This window comes from Bos javanicus, chromosome 9 (genome assembly GCF_032452875.1).
Source record: "Bos javanicus breed banteng chromosome 9, ARS-OSU_banteng_1.0, whole genome shotgun sequence".
In the NCBI taxonomy this organism is placed as follows: domain Eukaryota; kingdom Metazoa; phylum Chordata; class Mammalia; order Artiodactyla; family Bovidae; genus Bos; species Bos javanicus.
The window spans coordinates 64658514-64679705 of record NC_083876.1 but is presented as its reverse complement, the minus strand read 5'-3'; the positions used below and the strand labels follow the sequence as shown (position 1 = coordinate 64679705).

The following is a 21192-nucleotide window of genomic DNA, read 5'->3' as shown; positions in this document are numbered from 1 at the left end:
GGGTGGCATCACTGACTCAATGGACGTGTGTCTGAGTGAACTCCGGGAGTTGCTGATGGACAGGAGGTCTGGCGTGCTGTGATTCATGGGGTCGCAAAGAGTTGGACATGACTGAGCAACTGAACTGAACTGAACTGAACTGAAATATATTTCTAGACTTCCCTGGTGGCTCAATAAAGAATCTGCCTGCCAATGCAGGAGATGGGAGTTTGATCCTGGGGTCGGGAAGATCCCCTGGAGAAGGAAATGGCAAGCCACTCCAGTATTCTTAACTGGAGAATCCCATGGACAGAGGAACCTGGTGGGCTACAGTCCATGGGGTCGCAAAAGAGTCAGATTTGACTAAGCAACTGAACAACTACAACATCACATATTTCCAGGGGGATCATAAGAGGGAAAGCTGACCATTTCATTTTTCCTCTTCTCAATCCCTAATAGTAAACCCTGTTAAGTTAACTTTCGAGGCCATTAGACTGAGGTGGCTCTGAGGCCACCTATGTAAGCAACCCCTAATTTCAGCCTGCAGATGCTTCAAGTTTCCAAAATCAAAATCCTAAGGACAGCCCAACACAAACAGCCAACTAGGCTGGACTGTAAGCTATAGTCAAGCAGTAATTCCCTCCCTTTACTTTGGACTTTATAATAGACTAACCCTAAGCTCCTGTCTGTGGAGCTCTCCTAACCACTTAAAATTTAGCACTGCCATGTTAGAACCAATTTTTTGCTCAAATAAACTCTGAAAACATTTAACATGCCTCAGTTTATCTTTTAACAACTTTTAATATAACTAAGATTTTCCCACTGGCTTGGAGCTAGCTCTGAATGCCTCAGCTACCCACACAAGTTAGGGGCTGTTCCCAAGAAAGCAGGTAACAAGAGGAAGGGAAGCTATACTGATAATTCTGGGAATTATTACTGCCAACCAATTGCTTTTCCTGGAAAGAGCTTCATGTTTTAGTCACACAGAATCAGCAAGGAGCACTTTCCTTCCCTTTTCTCTCTTCCCTTCTCTACCAGTTAGGATTTCCCCTAAACCATTATGACTGCCCCAATCACCTTCCTTCAGCACTGTCAGACACTATGTAGGCATCAGGAAACAGGCTTTACCCCAGTTTGTCACCCAATGGCCCAGTGTTTGTGGGAAAGTCCTTAATTTTCATGAAACTCAATTTCCTCACCTATAAAGTGAGGATTAAAGCATCTCACACGAGTGTTGTAAGGACTAAATGGGATAATGTATGTGACTATGCAGTATGTTCTATAAAATGCTGTGCAAACACTAGTCATTTTTTAAATAGCTCACTTGAGGAACAGTCTGCATTAATTTTCTCCCATCTTCCCCTAGAATGAATAGTCTTCTTAATTCATTTAATGGAGCTAAGGCAAGAGAAGGAGGCATATTCTCTAGTAGTTACCTGGACTTTACCATGGTTTGACAAAGCAATACAATGACAACCTTTCATCCTGTTATTCGTCAGTGGGTACTGCAGGGAGAGGGTAGGAGCAGAGCAAGGAGAAGGGGCCTGAGGTATTTTAAGTCACCTCAGCCAGGAAGGAACCCACTAACACCAGAAAAAGTCCTTTTTGCTTCAGAATTAATAACCATTTCCCCCCAAAACAAGCCTTGTCAAAAGGAATTATAATGTGTAAAGACCCCTGAAAGAACTTCCTTGGTTTCTCCCTGATAGAAGAGAAATGACCTGAGGCGTGACTCATTGCTGGATGACTGTGTGACCAGCCCAGCCGTGTGGAGGACAGAGGAGAGCTACACAGGTGCTCAGTAACGCACATGGACCCATTCATGTCATGGATGGGTTGCCAGGCAGAGTCTTGTAGCTTAGTCCGTTTTCAGTGACAGTAGAGTCACCACCTGCTGGTAATAACCCTCCGAAGCATCATCCACATAGTGGCTGAACCGTGTATTGAGGAAGTTTTATTCTCACTGTTGTCCATTCCACACTTCTCTTTCTGCTTCACAGAGCTTTCTGGAGCTTCAGTGTCCAGCGTGGTAGCCTCTAGCCAGGTGGTTTTATTTTTTACTTAAATTTGAAATAATTAATATTCAATGAAATAAAAAAGCCAGCTCCTAAATCACGCTAGCCTTATTTTGCAGTGCTCATTAGCCGTGTGTGGCTACGGTAATGGTTGGTGCAGATAGAGAATATTATCACTCTTGCACAAAGCTCTATTGGACTACTGGAGAATTCTGCCCCAGAATATTCATTCCCTACTCCCACAAGCCTTCCTTGAACTTTATCAAATAGCATCTCATCTTCACAGCTTTACTTGACCCCTTCCTTGTCCCCTTCTAACCTCAGTCACATCCTCCAATGTTCCCACAGCTCTTGGTACTGCCTCTATTGTAACATTTACTACACTGTGTCGGGACTGTGTTTTTGCAACTTCCTCTCTGTTGGGACTCTGAGCACCCCTCAAAGAACATTTCCTTGTTCATCTCGACTCCAGCAACAGCAACTGGCATGCGGCAAGTGTTCAACACTAAATACAGGGGTGAATAAGTGACTGAAGTGCATGTAAATAAGCAAACACGTGTATTAGGAGCTCAGGGTGTCCTTCACAGCCTTCTCTTTGGGGCTCTGACAGGTACATCACACACACATGCAGAAAACAGAAAAAACAGAAATGAAATACAGTCTTATCAATCTGAGCAGATATCCGGTATCCCCGCCAAAGTACAGCTATGGTTAAATTTACTTTGTGAAGGCAGAGGATGCTCACTTCTTTATGGATGCTCCCTTCTCTTGTTGTATGTCCATTTCACCCCCAATCTCTTAGGTGGATCTTATCACTAGAATCTGAAGAAAAGCCAAGCCAAATATTCTCCTACATATCAGAGAAAAGGGAACAGGCAGGTAGCAAGAAGAGGCTCCTTCTATGCCCCAATATGCAGTGCCTCACTCATAAGCTGCTCATCCTGAAGACAGCACCAGATGCTAGGTCAACAGCCATTGTTATGAGTTTCCTCATAGCAAAACAGATTTTCTCCAAGGAGTCTTGGGTCTCCACCAATGGAGAACATATTTTTTTCCTGACAGAGCACTCTTAAACCATGAGAGCTAGAAAGATCTCTAGGTCCTCTTCTGTAACTTTATTTTTTCATGTTGCAAAACAAGCACTTTTTCTAGATGAAATGATATTGCAATATCAACTCACTGGCACAAATGTATAATAATAACCTAGAAGTGACTATGTTAGTAACCTCATGTGTTATCTATGTTAGGAAGGAAGGAAAGAAGAAAGGGAGGAAGGAAGAAAGGAAGGGAAGGAAGGTGGAAGGGAAGAAGAAAGAAAGTCTTTCTTTTCCTGTCCTTCTATGAGAAGCTACTGATCTCTGTGTCTCTGCTAATAACAGCAAATTGGCAGCTCACCAAACAAAACCTCCAAACCTACCAAGTTTTAGATTCCTTTGCAAGTCTATAAAATTAATTTAAATTTTCATTAATTTATTCATATACTTATTCATGTATCCATTTCTTCATTAATCACTTTTTAAAACAAATTTCACCACACGCTGTACAAAAATAAATGAGACACAGCACCCTCCCTTGTGGACCTCCCATTGTGGCTGGGCTGGTCAACCTATAAGAAAGCATATATTGAGGTACTTTCTTTTAAGACAAGTACACATAGCGTACTGCGGTGACATTCTGAGGTGGGGGGGTTATTTCTGCTGGGGAAAGGAAGACAGAAAGAATGGGAATTAGAAAGGATTCACTGAGGAAAGAGAAAGCAATTCCTTGAAAAATGAGAATGTAGGCTTTAAGGACATTCGGGGCTGAGGGAAAAACATGAAGAAAGACAAGGAAGCTTGAAAGTGTTTAATGTCATCGATGGAGGCTATCCCTGAATTTTTTGAATATCTTGTTTGAAGCTTGTAGACAGGTCAACATGGTTATTCCGAAGGCCCCTTGCTATTCCACATATTACTCTCCTACTTGACCCCTCAGGATCTTCTAGCTCTACTTTTTATATTTCTATCTCCCCACCATGCCCTCCCAAGGTAAAATTGAGAGGACAGCAGACATTTAAACATATACAATTTCTATTTCCTCTCTTCTCTACACACCAAGTTCATCAAATTCAGAAAAATAAAGTAAGCGGAAGCTTCAAGGCACCCACCATGATATTCATTCATTCCTTAGTCCCTAAGGCAAAGGACTACTAGAACTTTGTGACACTCCTTTATAGAAATGACTTTTGAAATTGTCTTTATCATTGCTGAGTGAGAGCTTCTATTTTGTTGGGAGAAAAAAAAAAAAAACAGTTCAAGTCATTTTCCCTTGAAATTCAATTAGGCAAATTAATAAGAAGAAATCTGCAAATTTCTGCAAAGCCATTTCACCAAACACCTTTAAGAAAAATGTGCAGGAGTTTTCCAAAACCCGAAACTAGTAAGTTTTCCCCTTCCAGTTATTAATAGAGAAATATCTTATTACAGTTCTGTAAATAGAGCCAAATTGAAGAAATTGCATTTAAATGATGTTAGGGTTTCCAAAGAAAACCACAAAACAAACTCAGAATTAAGGCGATAATGCATCCCTGTTGTACCTTGGCACAGGAGCAGGCATTTTGCAGTGACCATCTGGGATATGTAATATCATAATAAGGGCGAGGGCACCAACACACAGAGAAGCCAAGAGGCAACACTTTTTTCCTGCCAACTGTGATATGTTGCAGTATGAAGGCTTTTCCCTAGGAAACCAGCATTTCAACTTTTACAGGGCATTGAAGACACCCAACATTTTTTAACTGCAGTACCCCAAATGTCTAAAATAATGCCAATGTAGATGCTCAGTAAATAGTTACTGATTGAATAAATATTGAAAGTGCCAACCTTTTTCTAGGGTAATAAAAGTGTCATGATGTTTTGGGATCCTTTCACTTTCCTTTTTTTTTTTTAAGACACTGAAGGGTGCATAATTATTTTCATGTGCGCTGTCACTGAGTCGTGTCCGATTCTTTGTGACCACATGGATTATAGCCTGCCAAGCTCCTCTGTTCATGGAATTTTCCAGGCAAGAATATTGGAGTGGTTTGCCATTTCCTCTTCCAGGGGATCTTCCCAACCCAGGGATCAAACTTGTGTCTCCTGCATCTCCTGCACAGGCAGGCATTTTCTTTACCACTGAACAACCTGGGAAACCCATGTCATTATTTATCCAATGACAATATTTCAGGTGAGTTGGGAGGAGGGATAATTTATCAGATATATAAATTATATATATAATTTAGCAGATATATACACTCAAAAAGAACTTTAAAATGCACTTCTGTTACTACTACTTTTACTAAGAATGTGAAAAGGCAGACTTTTTAAAATTCATCCAGTGTCTTAGGCCTCATACCAAAGGTACAAGCAATGAAAGAAAAAAATAAGTAAATTAAATCTCTTCAAAATTAAAAACTTTTGTGAAGCAGAGGACATCAACTCAATAAACTCAAAACACAGCTCACCAAATGGAAGAAAATATTCGCAAACAATATATCTGATGAGATTTATATCTAGAATATATAAAGAAATCTTATACCTCAATAATTAAAAGACAACCCAATTAAAGATGGGTGAAGGATCTGAACAGACATTTCTCTAAAGATCTAAAAACGACCAATAAAGCACAGGAAAACACGCTCAATATCATCAGTCATCAGGGAATGAAAATCCAAACCACAATGAGATATCACTCACACCCACTAGGATGGCTATATACAAAAAGACTGATAATAACAACTGTTAGTGAGGATATGGAAAAATCAACCCTCACATGGTGCTGATAAGAATGTATAACGGTGCAACCACTTGGGAGACAGTCTGGAAGTTCCACAAAATATTACAACAGGATCCACAAAATATTATGACAGGATTCATTCTTAGGCATATACTCAACAGAAATGAAAACATATTCACACAAAAACATGTACACCAGTTTTTATCAGCATTATTCATAACAGCAAAGAATGAAAATAATCCAAATGTCCATCAATGAATAGATTAATAAAATGTAGTGTATACCTTCTGGAGAAGAAAATGGCAACCCACTCAAGTACTCTTGCCTGGAAAATTCCATGGACGGAGGAGCATGGTGGGCTACAGTAGCAAAGAGTCGGACACGACTGAGCAACTTCACTCACTTAGTGTACACCTACAATGTAATACTATTCAGCAAGAAAAAGGAATTGTGTACTGATACATGCCACAACTTGAATGAACCTTGAAAGCATTATGTTAAATGCAAGATGCCAGTCACAAAGGACCACATATCCTATTGTTCCACTGACAATGAGAAGTGGGCAAATCTATAGACTGAAAGTAGATTAGTGGTTGCCTAGGAGTTTGGGGTAAAAAAAGAGTAGAGGGAAAAGTGAGTGACATTTGATTGGTATGGAGTTTTTTGCAGGGTGATGAGAGTGTTCTAAAATTGTAGTGAGGGTGGCACAGTTATACCCAAAACTACTGAACTGTTCAGTTTATTTAGCCTGCATCAGTGCAGCTTGCAGGGATCTTAGTTCCCCAACCAGGGATCAAACTCGTGCCCCCTGTAGTGCAAGCTCAAGACTCCTAACCACTGGATTGCCAGAGAATTCCCTGAATTGTTCACTTTAAACAGGTGAATTGTATGGTTTGTGAATTATATCTCAATAAAGCTGTTATTGAGAAAAATATCTTTGCTGTATTATTAAGTTATTCTAGTGACTTAATATAATTTTTAAATTATGAAAACATACATTACCACATGTAAAATATATAGCCAGTGAAAATTTGCTGTATGATTCAGGAAACTCAAACCAAGGTTCACTAATAATCTAGAGGGGTGGGATGGGGAGGCGGGTGGCAGGGATGTTGAAGTGCAAGAGTACATGGGTAAACCTACGACTGATTCGTGTTGATGTTTGATAGAAACCAATACAACCTGTAAAGCAATTATCCTTCAATTAAAAATAAATTAAAAAAATAAAAAATACTGTAATTTAAAAAATATTTAAAAACATAATTTTAAAGTTAATATAATTTTTCTAATGAACAAAGAGTAGGTATGTTGATCCCACCTTGTGTAAACTCAGTGAATTGCAGAGTAATCAGCTGTTTTGTATCTAATTCAGCATGAATAAAACCTTTCAAAATGACAAATTAAGATTTTTGCCAATGAAAATTTAATTTTTTAAATTTATCTTCACTTTCATTTAAATGAAAGTTTAATTTCATTAAATTTAAATGAACTTTGAATGACTTGGAATTCAAATTGGAATCATCTCTAAATGTTTTACTAGATGCAAATAGATGGGGAAACAGTGACAGACCTTATTTTGGGGGGCTCCAAAATCACTGCAGATGGTGAATGCAGCCATGAAATTAAAAGACACTTGCTCCTTAGAAGAAAAGTTATGACCAACCTAGACAGCATATTAAATAGCAGAGACATTACTTTGCCAACAAAGGTCCATCTAGTCAAAGCTATGGTTTTTCCAGTAGTCATGTGTGGATGTGAGAGTTGGACTATGAAGAAAGGTGAGTGCCGAAGAACTGATGCTTTTGAACTGTGTGTTGGAGAAGACTCTTGAGAATCCCATGAACTGCAAGCAGATCCAACCAGTCCATCCTAAAGGAAATCAGTCCTGAATATTCATTGGAAGGACTGATGCTGAAGCTGAAGCTCCAATACTTTGGTCACTTGATGCAAATAACTGACTCATTTGAAAAGACCCTGATGCTGGGAAAGATTGAAGGCAGGAGGAGAAGGGGACGACAGAGGATGAGATGGTTGGATGGCATTACCGACTCAATGGACATGAGTTTGAGTAGGTTCCAGGAGTTGGTGATGGACAGGGAAGCCTGGTGTGCTGCAGTCCATGGGGTCACAAAGAGTCGGACATGACTGAGCAACTGAACTGAACTGAACTGATAATTATTTAACTTATTTCCAAACTGAAACAATTTTATACCATGCAATTAAGAGCATCATGAAAAGGAAATTTTATTAACTTCCTTTTCTGTTCAGTATAAAATAGCAAATGCATTATTAAGTGCTGCTGCTAAGTTGCTTCAGTTGTGTCTGACTCTGTGCAACCTCATAAATGGTAGTCCACCAGGCTCCCCTGTCCCTGGAACTCTCCAGGCAAGAACACTGGAGTAAGTGAAAAGTGAAAGTGAAGTCGCTCAGTCGTGTCCTACCCTTAGCGACCCCATGGACTGCAGCCTATGAGGCTCCTCCATCCATGGGATTTTCCAGGCAAGAGTACTGGAGTGGGGTGCCATCACCTTCTCCATTATTATGTGCAGCTTCCTTCAAATAATAATGTATAAAAGTATGTCTTACATATTATAACTAAATAAAGCACAATTCCATTTTTAAAAGTTATAAGTAATCCAACAAATTTTTAAAAATTCTGGTAGTGTAATGTTCTTTATAAAGATATATACCTAAATATTTTTATAAAAAGATATCTTTTGGAAATATATGTATATCCAAATACATGTACATATCTCTGAAAATTCATTTTTATAAAAGTATTTTTCTTTTATTAAGCTGAATATTATTTATACACCAAGGTTGTCTATGAATTTGAAACTGAAAGGGCTAGTTAAACTTCTCATCACAGACACTCCTTTAACACATAAAAAACTGAGATCTAAAGCAGTTACATTTTGTCTAAAACCATGATTGGGAAATGCATGGCTTGAAATCAGGTTCCCTCATTCTCAAGGAAGTGATGATCTGCTTCAAACTTCCAAAAAAAAGAAAATTCATGATTTGAAAATCTATCAGCATGTAGATGGATATTAAGGTTTATCAACCTCTGTTGGATGTTTCTATACTTGAAATATATATATATATACATACACACACACATATATATATGCATATATATTTGTTCATTTCCCCTGACAATGTTTTTAAGCTTTGAGCTCCCAGAAGGCTGTAATCATGTATGTCTACTTTACTCTTCATATAATCAACTTCACCTGCAACTTCTCTGAGCACCTATTTTAAGGAATGATGATTAATGAGATTAAAACACAATGTGGTAATGATTTAATAAAATGATTTAATTTCCAGTGGAAGAAACTCTCCATGTAGATGAGTCAATAAACTCACCATGAGGACACCTGGCAGAGTTACACTTTGAAATAGAGGATTCTTTACAAACCTGTCTAATAGAAGAGAGCATCAGCATAGCATCCACCAACTCTACCATGACTCCTGAATAAAACTTATGAAATTATTTTTAATGGCTTTACACCAGACTTGGTTAGTGATCACTCTTCTTGCACCTTCTCCTTCACATCTAAATCTTCTCAGAACTGCCCTACTCCAAAATTTACTCTCTTCTCTTAATCAAACCTCCAGTTATCTCCAAAACTTCTGTGTTATCTATTTCATACTAAGCTGTGAGTTGCTAATAGGTTTATGTCTAGGGAGTGAGGTCTCAAGAGGAATTCACATGTTAAAAGTTGGGTGCATTCTGTTCAAAATTCCACTAGTGTAAAGTGTGTGAGCCACTGCCATATCCGCAGTACTATGCCCCAACCTCCTCGGGAGGCCACCAAAGTCTCCTGACCCCCCTACATTCCAGAAACCAGGGGTCAGCAACTGGGTGCCCTGCTAGAGAAAAGCTGTTGACCTCTGGGACGGAGCTTGTGTGGAAGCAAGTGTTAATTTTCAAAATGTGACTGGTTGTGATAGCAACAACCTCACCTCATCACAATGTCCCTTGGAATGTTTTCTGGGCAAGGGGTCTAAAAGTGATCTGTCATCACTGGTCAGTGGTACAAGTAGCTTATTCTTACATCCTTACCCTTCCCCCTTGGACCCAAAACAAAACATCCCAGTCTGCCTTCCTCTTCTTCTCACATTTGAATTTTCATGTGTTCACCATTTGTCAGGGCTTCACCTTCAATGACATGGTCAAGGCACCAAGAAATTATATTTAACACATGAAAAATGAATACCAGGCCCATGTCCTCATGCCTTGTAATTGTAAGCTACAAAATTTGTGTTTGGAGTCTGCATGTGTATGCCTATTCTTGGAACAACGTTTATAGACACTTTAAATGATTCCTCTTCAAAGCCATAAAAGGGTTTAGTAACACACTTTAATATATAATTTCTTAAGCATTTTTTAATAAAATACAGATATATAATTATAATTATCAATGCATGTATGTCATTTAATATAACGATAAAAGGCTAGTCTTTGAAGTCACATGATGATTAATATTTACAGTAAAACCTAAAGGAAATAGCACTTGTACAATATTGCTGATCAAAAGGAAAAGATTAAAAATTCTCCTCATATTGTGGTGTCATCTCAAATCACAAAGAGCAGAAAGGAAAATTCTCATCTTATTAATATATATATAGGAATAGATCATTACTTTCCATGTTTTCTCAAGTTGGAAAACTCTCTTGTTCTCCTGAAATTATGCCAGACTCTGAGGCTGGGATATGTTCATAATAAGGACTTTTCCCAAATCTTTATCTATTAATACCATACACAAACATGTTACATAGATCTACTTACTGGAAATATGTCATGTACCTTCACACTAATTTTAAATTTAAAGATCAATACTCACTTGATGAACTGTTAGAGCATCCATGAAGAAATTTATCAGTATGTATAAACAGAGTCACATTGTGTGAAAATACTGTTCAAATAGTAATCCCCCTAAATATATAACATCCATGCTGTTTTAAGGTAAAGAAGCAAATCAGGAACTACATTCTTTCCCCATCAAACTAAGGATAGGACAATGCCATTCTGTTTAGCACTGAAAGGAAACTCCACTGCTTTCGCTTGACAAATATATGAAACGTAATGAGTCAATGTCCAGACACATAATTTTATTCTCAACAAATATATGGTAATGCTCTTCATCTTGCATTCTTAATTTTTCCTATTAATCTCATTTTGTGCTATCAAAGTTACTACTTGTTTTGAAACCATGTGCACATTATTTGGGGGAATTTTTTAAAAATAATCTTTTTCTTTTTTTTTTCAGTTTCAAGGCTAAAAATGATGTTGAGGTTAAAAGTTTTACAGCTCCTTTATCATAATTGGTATCTTCCTCCTTAGTCTTCCAAGAAGGACTTTATAGTAATGGGTTTTGGCCTTTGCACTGCAACCCCTAAAAGACAGATTGCTGGAGATAACCCCCTGAAATTCCTTACAGCGCTATTTAACACCATGAAGGCCTAGAATCTATCTGTTTTGAAAAAGACTCAGACAAAGGGACAAGGTTCAGGGAGGGGAGAGGTTTCGATTTGCAGGAATTTTTGAGACATAAATAAGTAGTGTAAATGCCTTTTCTTTTTACTTCTAGATCATGGGTCAGGAATCTCAAAGCAAGATGGAAAAAGAAACCTGAATGAAAAAAAACACACTATAAAAACCTAAGGGAAAGCAGAAAATATTATTCCTCTTGATTTAAAAAGTTAAGACATTTTTCATTGGAATTAAAGTATTTGAGGTGGATTTATTTTCTTTTTGCCATTTCAGTCATAGCATATATTCCTTTTCTGGTGAAAACTGGAATTTAAAATATTTATTGGTCTACTTGATACTAAATAAAATGAACCAGGAAAGTCCAAAACACTGGAAATTTATTCTCTGCATATGAATAAATACCTCTTATATGTCCGATGGAAAGTGAAAAAATTACAAGCCTCTCTATCTTCTTTAGGGAAATAATTATTATGGATTATGAATTTTTACAGGACCAAAGTCACCTAATAGACGTGATAAATAAGAGCAAGCAGGAACACAAAAGCTAATCCTTCATGATTACAAATACCTCAGAACTATTACTGAGACTTCAACTGGCTTTTGCATCTTAGGTTCTCACACTGTGCCCAAGAATAACAAATTGCAAGACTCTGTGTGCTGGTTACTGCTGGTTATCAACACTCAAGTAGGAAACTGTGTAGAGCATTTTCCTGATAAATTAAGTTATAGGTCTTAGTCTGGTTAGTATCATTGCCAAGTTTTAAGTTTGCTGTTTGTTTTTTTTTTTTTAAGTATAAGAACTTTGGTTAAACATACTACATGATGCCAATACTCTGTGCAACTGGGGAGAAAAATAGAGGGAGGATGTGGTTTTGTAGGCTGCAAACTCCACATGCCACATACAGTATACATATATACCATAGCTAATCACAATCTCACCATGAGGAAGTCAAAAACCTCAGTGAGCCTTCATTTTCTATTATATATACATTTTACAAGCTACTTGATAAGTTTCTTTTCATATTGCTTTCCAAAGTGAAAGAAAAAATAGTAAAAGAAAACAAAGAAAGAAAATACATTAGCTGGATTCGAATGCAGTTTAACTTAAAGGCTTCATCAGACCATATGTGCAGATACTTGAGATGATGAGAGAGTTAAGCTTCCTAGGGTCCTAGAGTCAAAGAAACTCTGCTGACCCCCACTGCTAAGCAGGTGCACGCCTTCCACGGGGGGCAACATCTGCCGATCCGTCATGGTCCCACTCGGTGAGGACCCCAAGAAACTTCCTTGGGAAGAAACAATTTTCTCAGGACTGGCAGCCAGTTTAGGGGATGTGGAGAAGTTATACCCATACAAGGCACAGGGGCTGTGTAATCTGAACGTGTTGTAGGAACCCTGGTGGGTCTGGTTAGCAGCAAAGGCGTTGCTGGGGGGTGAAGGCATGATGTACTGGAGCTGGGGAGACATCCCTGAAATCTGCATGGACAAGCTGGTCTGTGGGCAGCTGAAGGTGTCCCCATCCGTGCCGCCCATGGACATGTTCACCGAGGCACTGCTGCTGACGCCCACGTAGGAGGGAGTCCTGGGAGGGGCGAACGTCTCCCCTGTCTGGTTGGTGAGCCTGTTGTAGGTCTCAGCCAAGGATGTGCTGTATCGGTTGAGGGTGAGGCCAGAGCGGGCGCAGGCGGAATAGTCAGCTGGGGCCAGACCACACAGCTGGCTGGTGTTGGGTCCCAGATGGAAGGCAGGAGATGAGCAAGGGGAGCCGGACAAAAGATGAGGGTGGGTGGCTGCAACACCATTCCCAGAACCTTGGAGTAAGGTAGAGGAACCTGTATTTCCTACAAAAGAAGTTGAAATGTAAAGAGCCTCTTTTCCTTTCAATTTTGTACACATGAGCTAGACGCAACTTGTTACATAGAGCAGGTAAAAAGACAAAAAGGAGATGGTCTCCGCTCTCAGGAATTGTAATGTAATTGAATTTAGACTGAATGACTTTAAACACAGATACTCTCAACATTTTCAAGAAAAATTATCTCCCCAAGGGATGGTCTTTTTTGTTTATTTGTTTGCTTTTTATTGTTTTTGTTTGTTTTTTTTGCAAAAGGTATTAGGACTCTACCACATCAATTTTTCACATTTTCTCCCTCAATTAGTTTTCTCAGAGTTTTCTCATTATTTTGTAATAAACATTACAAATATTAACTTTCCCAGCAACTTAAGAAAATATAAATTTCATCTTACTCTGTAATTTTTTCCAGAAGTATAACCATCACCTCATTTCTACCCACTTTTTACTCTTTTTTTCAGCAGAGTTTGCTCTGGATCAATATATTTTCTTGCAAGAAAAAAGAAGGAATTCAAAGGAAAGATCGAAACTGGCCAGACCCATCCTGTCTCAAACGAACTGGCAACCTCCCACTGAAAGCTTCTGTGGATCAGTGACTACCACGCATGCAGGGCTACTACAATAAGGCAACAGTCTCAAACTTCAAAAATCTCATTTCCAAACAGAAAGCAGTTTGGTGAATCACATGCTAACCCAAGAGCAGAGGTCCAACAGATAAACAGTCCTGTGAAATAGAGAGGGTGTTTAACCCTGCCTCCAATCAATAACAGTGGTGGCAGCTGATCGCCCCCCACTCCCCAGATTTGCTGGCAGATTGATGTCTGCAACTTGATGGAACTTAGGGAGAGAAGAAAATTCCAATGGGCTGGACAGGTTGTAAAACCTTCATTGCTCTAGAGACAGTGTTTTATATAGCTTCTCAAAATAATCTAAAAGCGCAATCCACCCAATGATAATTATCTAAAATCCTAGCATGCTAAATTCTCATGGGGATGCCAGGCAGGGTCAGGCATTAAGTGCAGGACTGAGTGCAGGATTGGGCTGTGAGTCCTAGCTACCCAGTAGAGAAGGAAGCATCATCCTGTTCCATGCAGCCTCTTTGAGGAAACACCAGCCCTGGGCTTGTTTGAAATGCTCAACAGTGATCTCAGGGAAGGCTGCCTCAGTGTACCTGAACTTCTCATCATAAATCAGCAGGAGAAACAAGCCTAGAGGCAATTCAGTTGAAGGAAGTGAAGAAAGAAGGGAGCAAAAAAGATGATCTGGGACCAGTATCTGTAATTTCTTGTGAAGTACACCAGGTACCAGGGCCAACTAGTCTACTTCTAATTTTAAGAAAAAAAAAAATTAAAGGTGAAATAAAGGTCATGAAATACATAAACAGCCTAAAACATCCAAAACTTAACTTATGACCACACTAGCCATTTTCCATACCTACACCAGACACAAAAGGGAGGGATCTTATAATAGAAGGATGTTGGTAATGAGGTAGCCATTAGACAATAGTAATGACTGCGGCATTTTTCAGTGCCTGAGCATCTAGGTAGGAACTGACCATATCTATGACCCAGGAGACTTCATGATTTACCTTGCTTGGGAATTCCAGGGATATCTTCAAAGGTGAGGGTCCGTAGTGAAGGTCTCCAGAATGCATATGACTCCACAAGAGCTTCCAAACCCATTCTAAATGGAAGGGTCAGGACAGGGGATGAACACAAGAAGCCAAGTTAGGAGCAGTTGGAGTTTTCACTCGTAATAAGCTGCTCAGGAAACACCACTGGAGTTGACAGTGCCTCCCTCATTGGCAGGTTAAAAGCTTGGCACACACACACACCAAAAAAATGGTCTGGAGATGAGCTACTATTCTGTCACCAAGAGCACAGAGGATAGAAACCACCAGCGGGTCCTGTTAATATTCTCTGAAAAATGAGCTGATCTCAGGGGATACAAAAGCTGGCCCCTGCGCTAGGAAGACGACGTGAAGCCCATCCATCCTGGCCGCCCTGAGTCCAAGGCTCTGTGTGATCTGGAAGCACCCTCTTTCCCTGACACATCACTACCCCTCTGATGAGGAGGGTTCTGCCACAAAAGTGTGCTCCTGCAAAGAGGCATTTCTACCCATCGTTCAGTGCCTTGACTGCCAGCCAAGAAGAGCAGTCATCCAAGGAAAATTCACTTCTCTCTCTGAGGCATGATCACCACACCCAGGACAGCCAGGGAGAGCTCAGGGCAGCAGCCCTGAATTCTCAACCCAGCCTCCAGGAGGACCACAACAAGGTTATCTCATAGGGGGCTAAGGTACACAGACCTAGTATTAGCATCAGACATTATGGTAAAGCCTCTACATACACTTAATAAATGGACACAAAGAGATAGGATAACTTCATAATGGACTATCCACATAATATTTATAAATTTTAAAACATGGCTGACTACTCTACATACACACAAAAATGTATGTGTCTCCTACCGTAAGTGATTCAGAGTCTTCCTTATTGTATATCAGATAATTAAGTCCTCCAGGTCCTAGAAATGAGTTCCTTCACTCAACTAGCACCTTCTCAAGGCCTTTCCACTTTTCCCTCAACCATTTCAGCCCTAATCAATCTGTTAATTCAGGTAACATTACGCTTTCCATGAAACGCACAGCTTTGCTGAAGAAAATGCCTGATTCCTGAGTGTCACACTATACAAGGCCACCTTTTTGAGATTGTCAGATACAGTTTTAGTGAATGCAGATAATCTGTGTTTAATGCAAATTTAAAGACAGTGAGTATGATTAACAGCTTAGACTCCATGTGATAGCTGCTGTAGATTCCCTGCATCTCCAAGTTATAACCTATGAACTAGGACTAGAGAAACACCCCCTTCAGAGTCACACCTCCTATACAACATGGTGAAAACTCCTGGGAGACCCAGAGTAAGTGACCTGTGCATACAGATAAAACCATCTTCCCTTACTTGCCCTGGGCTGCACTGAGCATGAAGAACAGAGTCTGGCTTTGGATGGAATCATTGTGCCCCAGAGAGAGGACTAGTTAGTGCTCAGGACACTGGATTGGGGTCAGGACAATTGGACTGTGACTACAACCCTCTAACATTGAGTAAATGTTTGGAGCTCCCTGGACTGCCATTTCCCACAAAGTGAGGACTGGAATACAAAGTTCTGAGTCCTCTCCTAGCCCTAAAGTTTACCACTAAGCAATTTACAAACCAGACATTGTATCCGTGGCTGACTACAAACCAGGTCTAAGAACACTCTACTCAACAATATTTTATGTAAAGTATTGAAGGTATAAGTTTGGCAGCCGTATCAGTCTCAAAGCCCCACATAATCTACAGGTTGCATTTAATACTAGACTCATGAATGCTGTACATGCATGCATGCTAAGTTGCTTCAGTTGTGTCCAACTCTTTTTGACTCTATGGACTGTAGCCCACCAGGTTCCTCTGTCCATAGGATTCCCCAGGCAAGAATAGTGCCGTGGGTTGCCATGCCATCCTCCAGGGGATCTTCCCGACCAGGAATTGAACTCACATCTCTTACATCTCTCGCATTGTCAGGCAGATTCTTTACCACCAGCACCACCTGGGAAGCCCCTTATGAATGCTGGGTACTGTTTATTCCATTACTTTATTTTAGCCTGTACTAATACTCAATTTTTTTATGACTTTCTAGAAACAAGCTTTTTTAAGTTATAGAATTTAGGACACAGTTTTGTCCTAAACTGTTTCATTAAACACAGATGAATTTTTGTAATTACAGTTTTAAATATTCAGGATACGTAAGTAGTCCTGGAGGGGCCTCAGGGGGAATTTACTAAGAGGCAATTAATGAATATTTACAGGACTTAGAAATTTATTAACTGTGGAGATGAGCATCAGTGCATTATTTGCTTTAGCGGTGTAAACTTGACTGTGTTTCAAATACAAACCCATACTCCAAATTCTTAGGGAGAAGTTACTAATCCTCACAAATAGGTAACCCTAAGCCTTAAAGAGATGCTCTGAAGGTTACAGATCTACAAGTGGTCTGATTTGGACCTATTGATATTTTTCTTGAGGCTGCTGTTTCACACTGCAAGTTCCAGAAAGGATTTCAGATATTTTGCAGGAAACAGTTATAAAATATTTATTAGCTGAATCTGGACTTAAAAAAAAAAAAAAGTCTTCATTTTCCCCCGTAATGGAGACTTTTCCCGTCTAGTTAAAGAAAAGATAAAAGGAACCTCCTGCAGGAGTGTAGCCAAGGCGATAATTTATACAAGATGCCTTTGAACAATTTCCACATTTTATCACCACCCTAATTTATGCTATCAAATAGCCGAGTTTATTTAGTAAAATGGTTATGTTTTTTCCTAAAGTATTTAAAGAGAAGAAATTTTTGTACCTTCCTGAGTAAAAGATTTTATAGGGTCAACCCTAAGGCCTAACTGAAGAATGAAACTATTCTCAGCACATAAATTCTCCTTCACGTAACAAATGTCCTGCAGGAGCGCTTTTAAGGGCTGAAGCTACTGATTTCTATAAAATAGGCTTTGGACCATAAATAGCCAGGAAGGTATAATTTTTAATTAAAGCAAATTGTTTTATAAAGTTTAAAAAATCACAAGTCCAAGTTTATTTCTCGTCCTGCATAATTTGTTTATTTCATGTATAGGGAAAAAATAAAAACAGAATGTATATTAAAAAGTAGTAACAGTACATCAAAATCAGGGGTATTAAAGAAATATTTTGCACTTTTTCTCATGGGATTTTTCCTCTATTAACATATGAAAACATATTACCCCTTCCCCAAGTCCTCAGCACTAATGCATCCTCCTGATCTTATAGATAACTTGGGCTCTTTTTTTTTTTTTTCTTAAGGAAAATAACACGTAAGTTAGAAATCTTCAAAGCTTACCACATTCTCTCTTTTCCATAAAAGTGTCTTTCGCATTTATCAGTGGAAAACGTTAAAGTATTTAATATTGACTCACAGATATTTAATATTGAGTCATAGATATTTAGCATTCAAAAATAAGCACTGAAGAGTTTGTCTGTCATAAGCAGGAGAATTCATTTTAATGAGAAAAAAAGTGAAACTATTCATTTCACCAACAGGGAAGCTATATATAAGCTCAGTAGTTTTTTTCCTATATTAAGGTATTATTTAAACAGTTGGAGTAAAATAAAAATTTCAAAGTTTAACAACCTTTTAAAAAGTGTTAAGATAAAATTCATTATTTTTTGCATATCTATTAAAAACTTTAAAAGGTGTAGAATCAGGAAATAAACAGTAGCCAGCACCATGACTTATACCCCTTCAACAGTGAAAGGAAAGAAAAATTTCTATTGAACCTAGCACTTTGACCTCATGATACCAAACAAGAGACTTAGTGGTTTATTTTGACCAATGCCTCTGATTTTTTTTTAACTGATCCAAAAAAAAACACCTTTTAATTGTGCCAACTTACCTAAAATTCTTTTTGAAGCCTTGCAATATTGGTTGGCTAAAAAGTTCGTTTGGGTTTCTCCATTACATCTTATGGAAAATTATTCTGAACAAACTTTTTGGCCAACCTAATATGTATCTATCATCTCACTTCCATTTACAGGCTTATGCAGTATAAACACTACCCAAGATACATCTTTAAAAATGTTTAAGGTTATCACTTCAAAAAAGAACTGACAGTAATGTACAAAATGATAAACATAACTAACACTGCTCTATGTTATATAAGAAAGTTAAGTTCTCGTCATGAGGAAAAAACTATTTTTCTTTAATTTATGCCTATATGAGATGATGTATGCTCACTAAACTTATTATGATAATTGTTTCATGATGTATGTGAGTTAAATCATTATGTGGTACACCTTAAACTTTAGCAGTGCTGTATGTCAATGACATCTCAATAAATGTGGAAAGAAAAAAAAAAAAGACAGTGTTCAAGCCATGTGACCTCACAATGTCAACAGCAGTGAGGTCTTTGCTAGAGTCATCCTACAGGAGAGCCTGGAATTAGTCCTGGCAGTATAGTTACATGGCTTCCCAGGTGGCTCAGTCAGTAAAGAATCTGCCTGCAACGCGGAAGGCCTGGGTTGGATCTCTGGGTTGGGAAGATCCCTTGGAGGAGGGCATGGCAACCTACTCCAGTATTCCTGCCTGGAGAATCTAAATGGACAGAGGAGCCTGGCAGGCTACAGTCCATGGGGTCGCAAAGAGTTGGACACAACTGAATGACTAAGCAGAGCACAGTATAGTCTCAAGTCTCAGTGCTCCCTTTCTGGAGTTTCAGTGAGTTTCAATAAATTCATTCTCTGCTTAAAAAAAAAAAAAAAAAAAAAGAAGGTTCTTAAATAGATAAATATTCTGCTATCAGAAAAGTCACAAGAAGACTTCATCAAAGTATTTGTCAAGGTCGAAAAAGGAATCATCCCAGGGGCTCCCAGTCACCTCACCAATAAGCACCTCAGTTACTGATTTATTCAGCTTTCAGAAACTCCTCTGAAAAGCAATGTTAACTAGGAGCTAATGCAATGATGTAACAAAAGCCAAGCAAAGTTTTTCTCCACATGGAAAGAGACATCTAAAACAATAGAATAATCTCAGTACAGCAGACGTATGGTAGGAACATCCGGAAATCTTCCTACAGAGTAAAGGATTTCAGACGGAAGCTGCATTATTAGTCAGTCTTATTGATCTGCCTGCGCTAAACTAGAGGGTATTCTACTCTCATACATTTAAGTCCTGGAAATGGCAACCCACTCCAGTGTTCTTGCCTGGAGAATCCCAGGGATGGGAGAGCCTGGTGGGCTGCTGTCTATGGGGTCGCACAGAGTTGGACACGACTGAAGCAACTTAGGAGCAACAGCAGCAGCATTCAGTCAGTTCAGTCACTCAGTCGTGTCCGACTCTTTATGACCCCATGGAACTGCAGCACACCAGGCTTCCCTGTCCATCACCAACTCCCAGAGCCTACTCAAACTCATGTCCATCAGGTCGGTGATGCCCAGTCCTCATAGTACATGGTGTTTAAAAGAACCACTGCATTACCAAAGGGGGAGGGATAAATTAGTGATTAGCAGATACAAACTACTATATATAAAGTAGATAAACCACAGTGTCCTACTGTATAGCACAGGGAACTATATTCAATATCTTATAATAAACCATGATGGAAAATAATCTGAAAAAGAAAAAAAAAAAAATAAAAGAGCCATTGCACATGAAGATGAAATCAAGTCTTTCTGCAGGCACATAAGTTTATTCTGAGAAAAGGTCTCTGTCTATACTTACCTTGCTCAGCCAATCATCTGAAAGAACTAAAAGTCTGGACTCCTATGTGATTGTTTTCTCTCTACAATTTTAAGTGTAATTGTTCCTAAAATAAAATAATCGAGGGTTTCGACCTCATATAGCCACAGCCTATCAATACAAAGTTTTTAAGAAGTATTAGAATAATGTCTGGAATAAGTGATAAAAATGTCTCAAATACTTTTTAAAAACAAAATGCTTTTCAAAACATTTAAGTCAAAGTCTTACCCAGAGAGGGCATCTGGAGAACGTTAGTCTATTATTACTATCAACAGTTATAAAATATTTTAGAAAATGTCACACCAACTCTATTGGAATAGAATCATATCAATAAATTCAAAAACTCTTGGCACACAGACTAAGGAGATCTGCTTTTTGATAAAGAGTAATAGAGTGGAATTCATTACTGTAGCTCTCCCACTTAGTACAAACACCATAAAACACGACACAGAAAAAATAAACAAGTGTGTGGCTGTCAGTAGAGCCAAGACAAATTTGGAAACTAAAGAACATCAGCTGTCTTGGCAGTGGGGAGTAGTTTCAAATTCTAGTTGAAAATCTGAGTGAACAAGAGTCTCTGTCATATTTCGAAGACAGATCAATACATAGTTGTGACATTGTTGAGCAAATTCTAAACCAAGAGCAGATGCAGACAGTATTTTGACTTGGGATATTAAAGATCCTGGCTCTGGAGGCACAGGTTTCTACAAAGTCCCTCCAGAGGCAGCATGCACTGTACACCCTGAGAACTTCCGTTTTCACCCCAGCATTTCACATCAACATTCAGCTTAGAAATGAGTAA

At 38.8% G+C, this 21192-nt stretch overlaps 1 protein-coding gene across 1 annotated transcript in view; it reads right to left on the bottom strand.

Annotated features, from left to right (window-relative positions):
- Window positions 1–10092: 10092 nt before the first annotated feature.
- Window positions 10093–21192, bottom strand: part of TBX18 (T-box transcription factor 18) — a 29915-nt gene continuing 18815 nt past the window's right edge. Inside the window, exons 7-8 of the mRNA XM_061427910.1 lie at window positions 14682–14776; window positions 10093–13085 (exon numbers count right to left, since the gene is read on the bottom strand). Of these exons, the coding sequence (XP_061283894.1) occupies window positions 12361–13085; window positions 14682–14776 (820 nt within the window). The 3' untranslated portion in view covers window positions 10093–12360. The remainder of the gene's footprint in view (window positions 13086–14681; window positions 14777–21192) is intronic.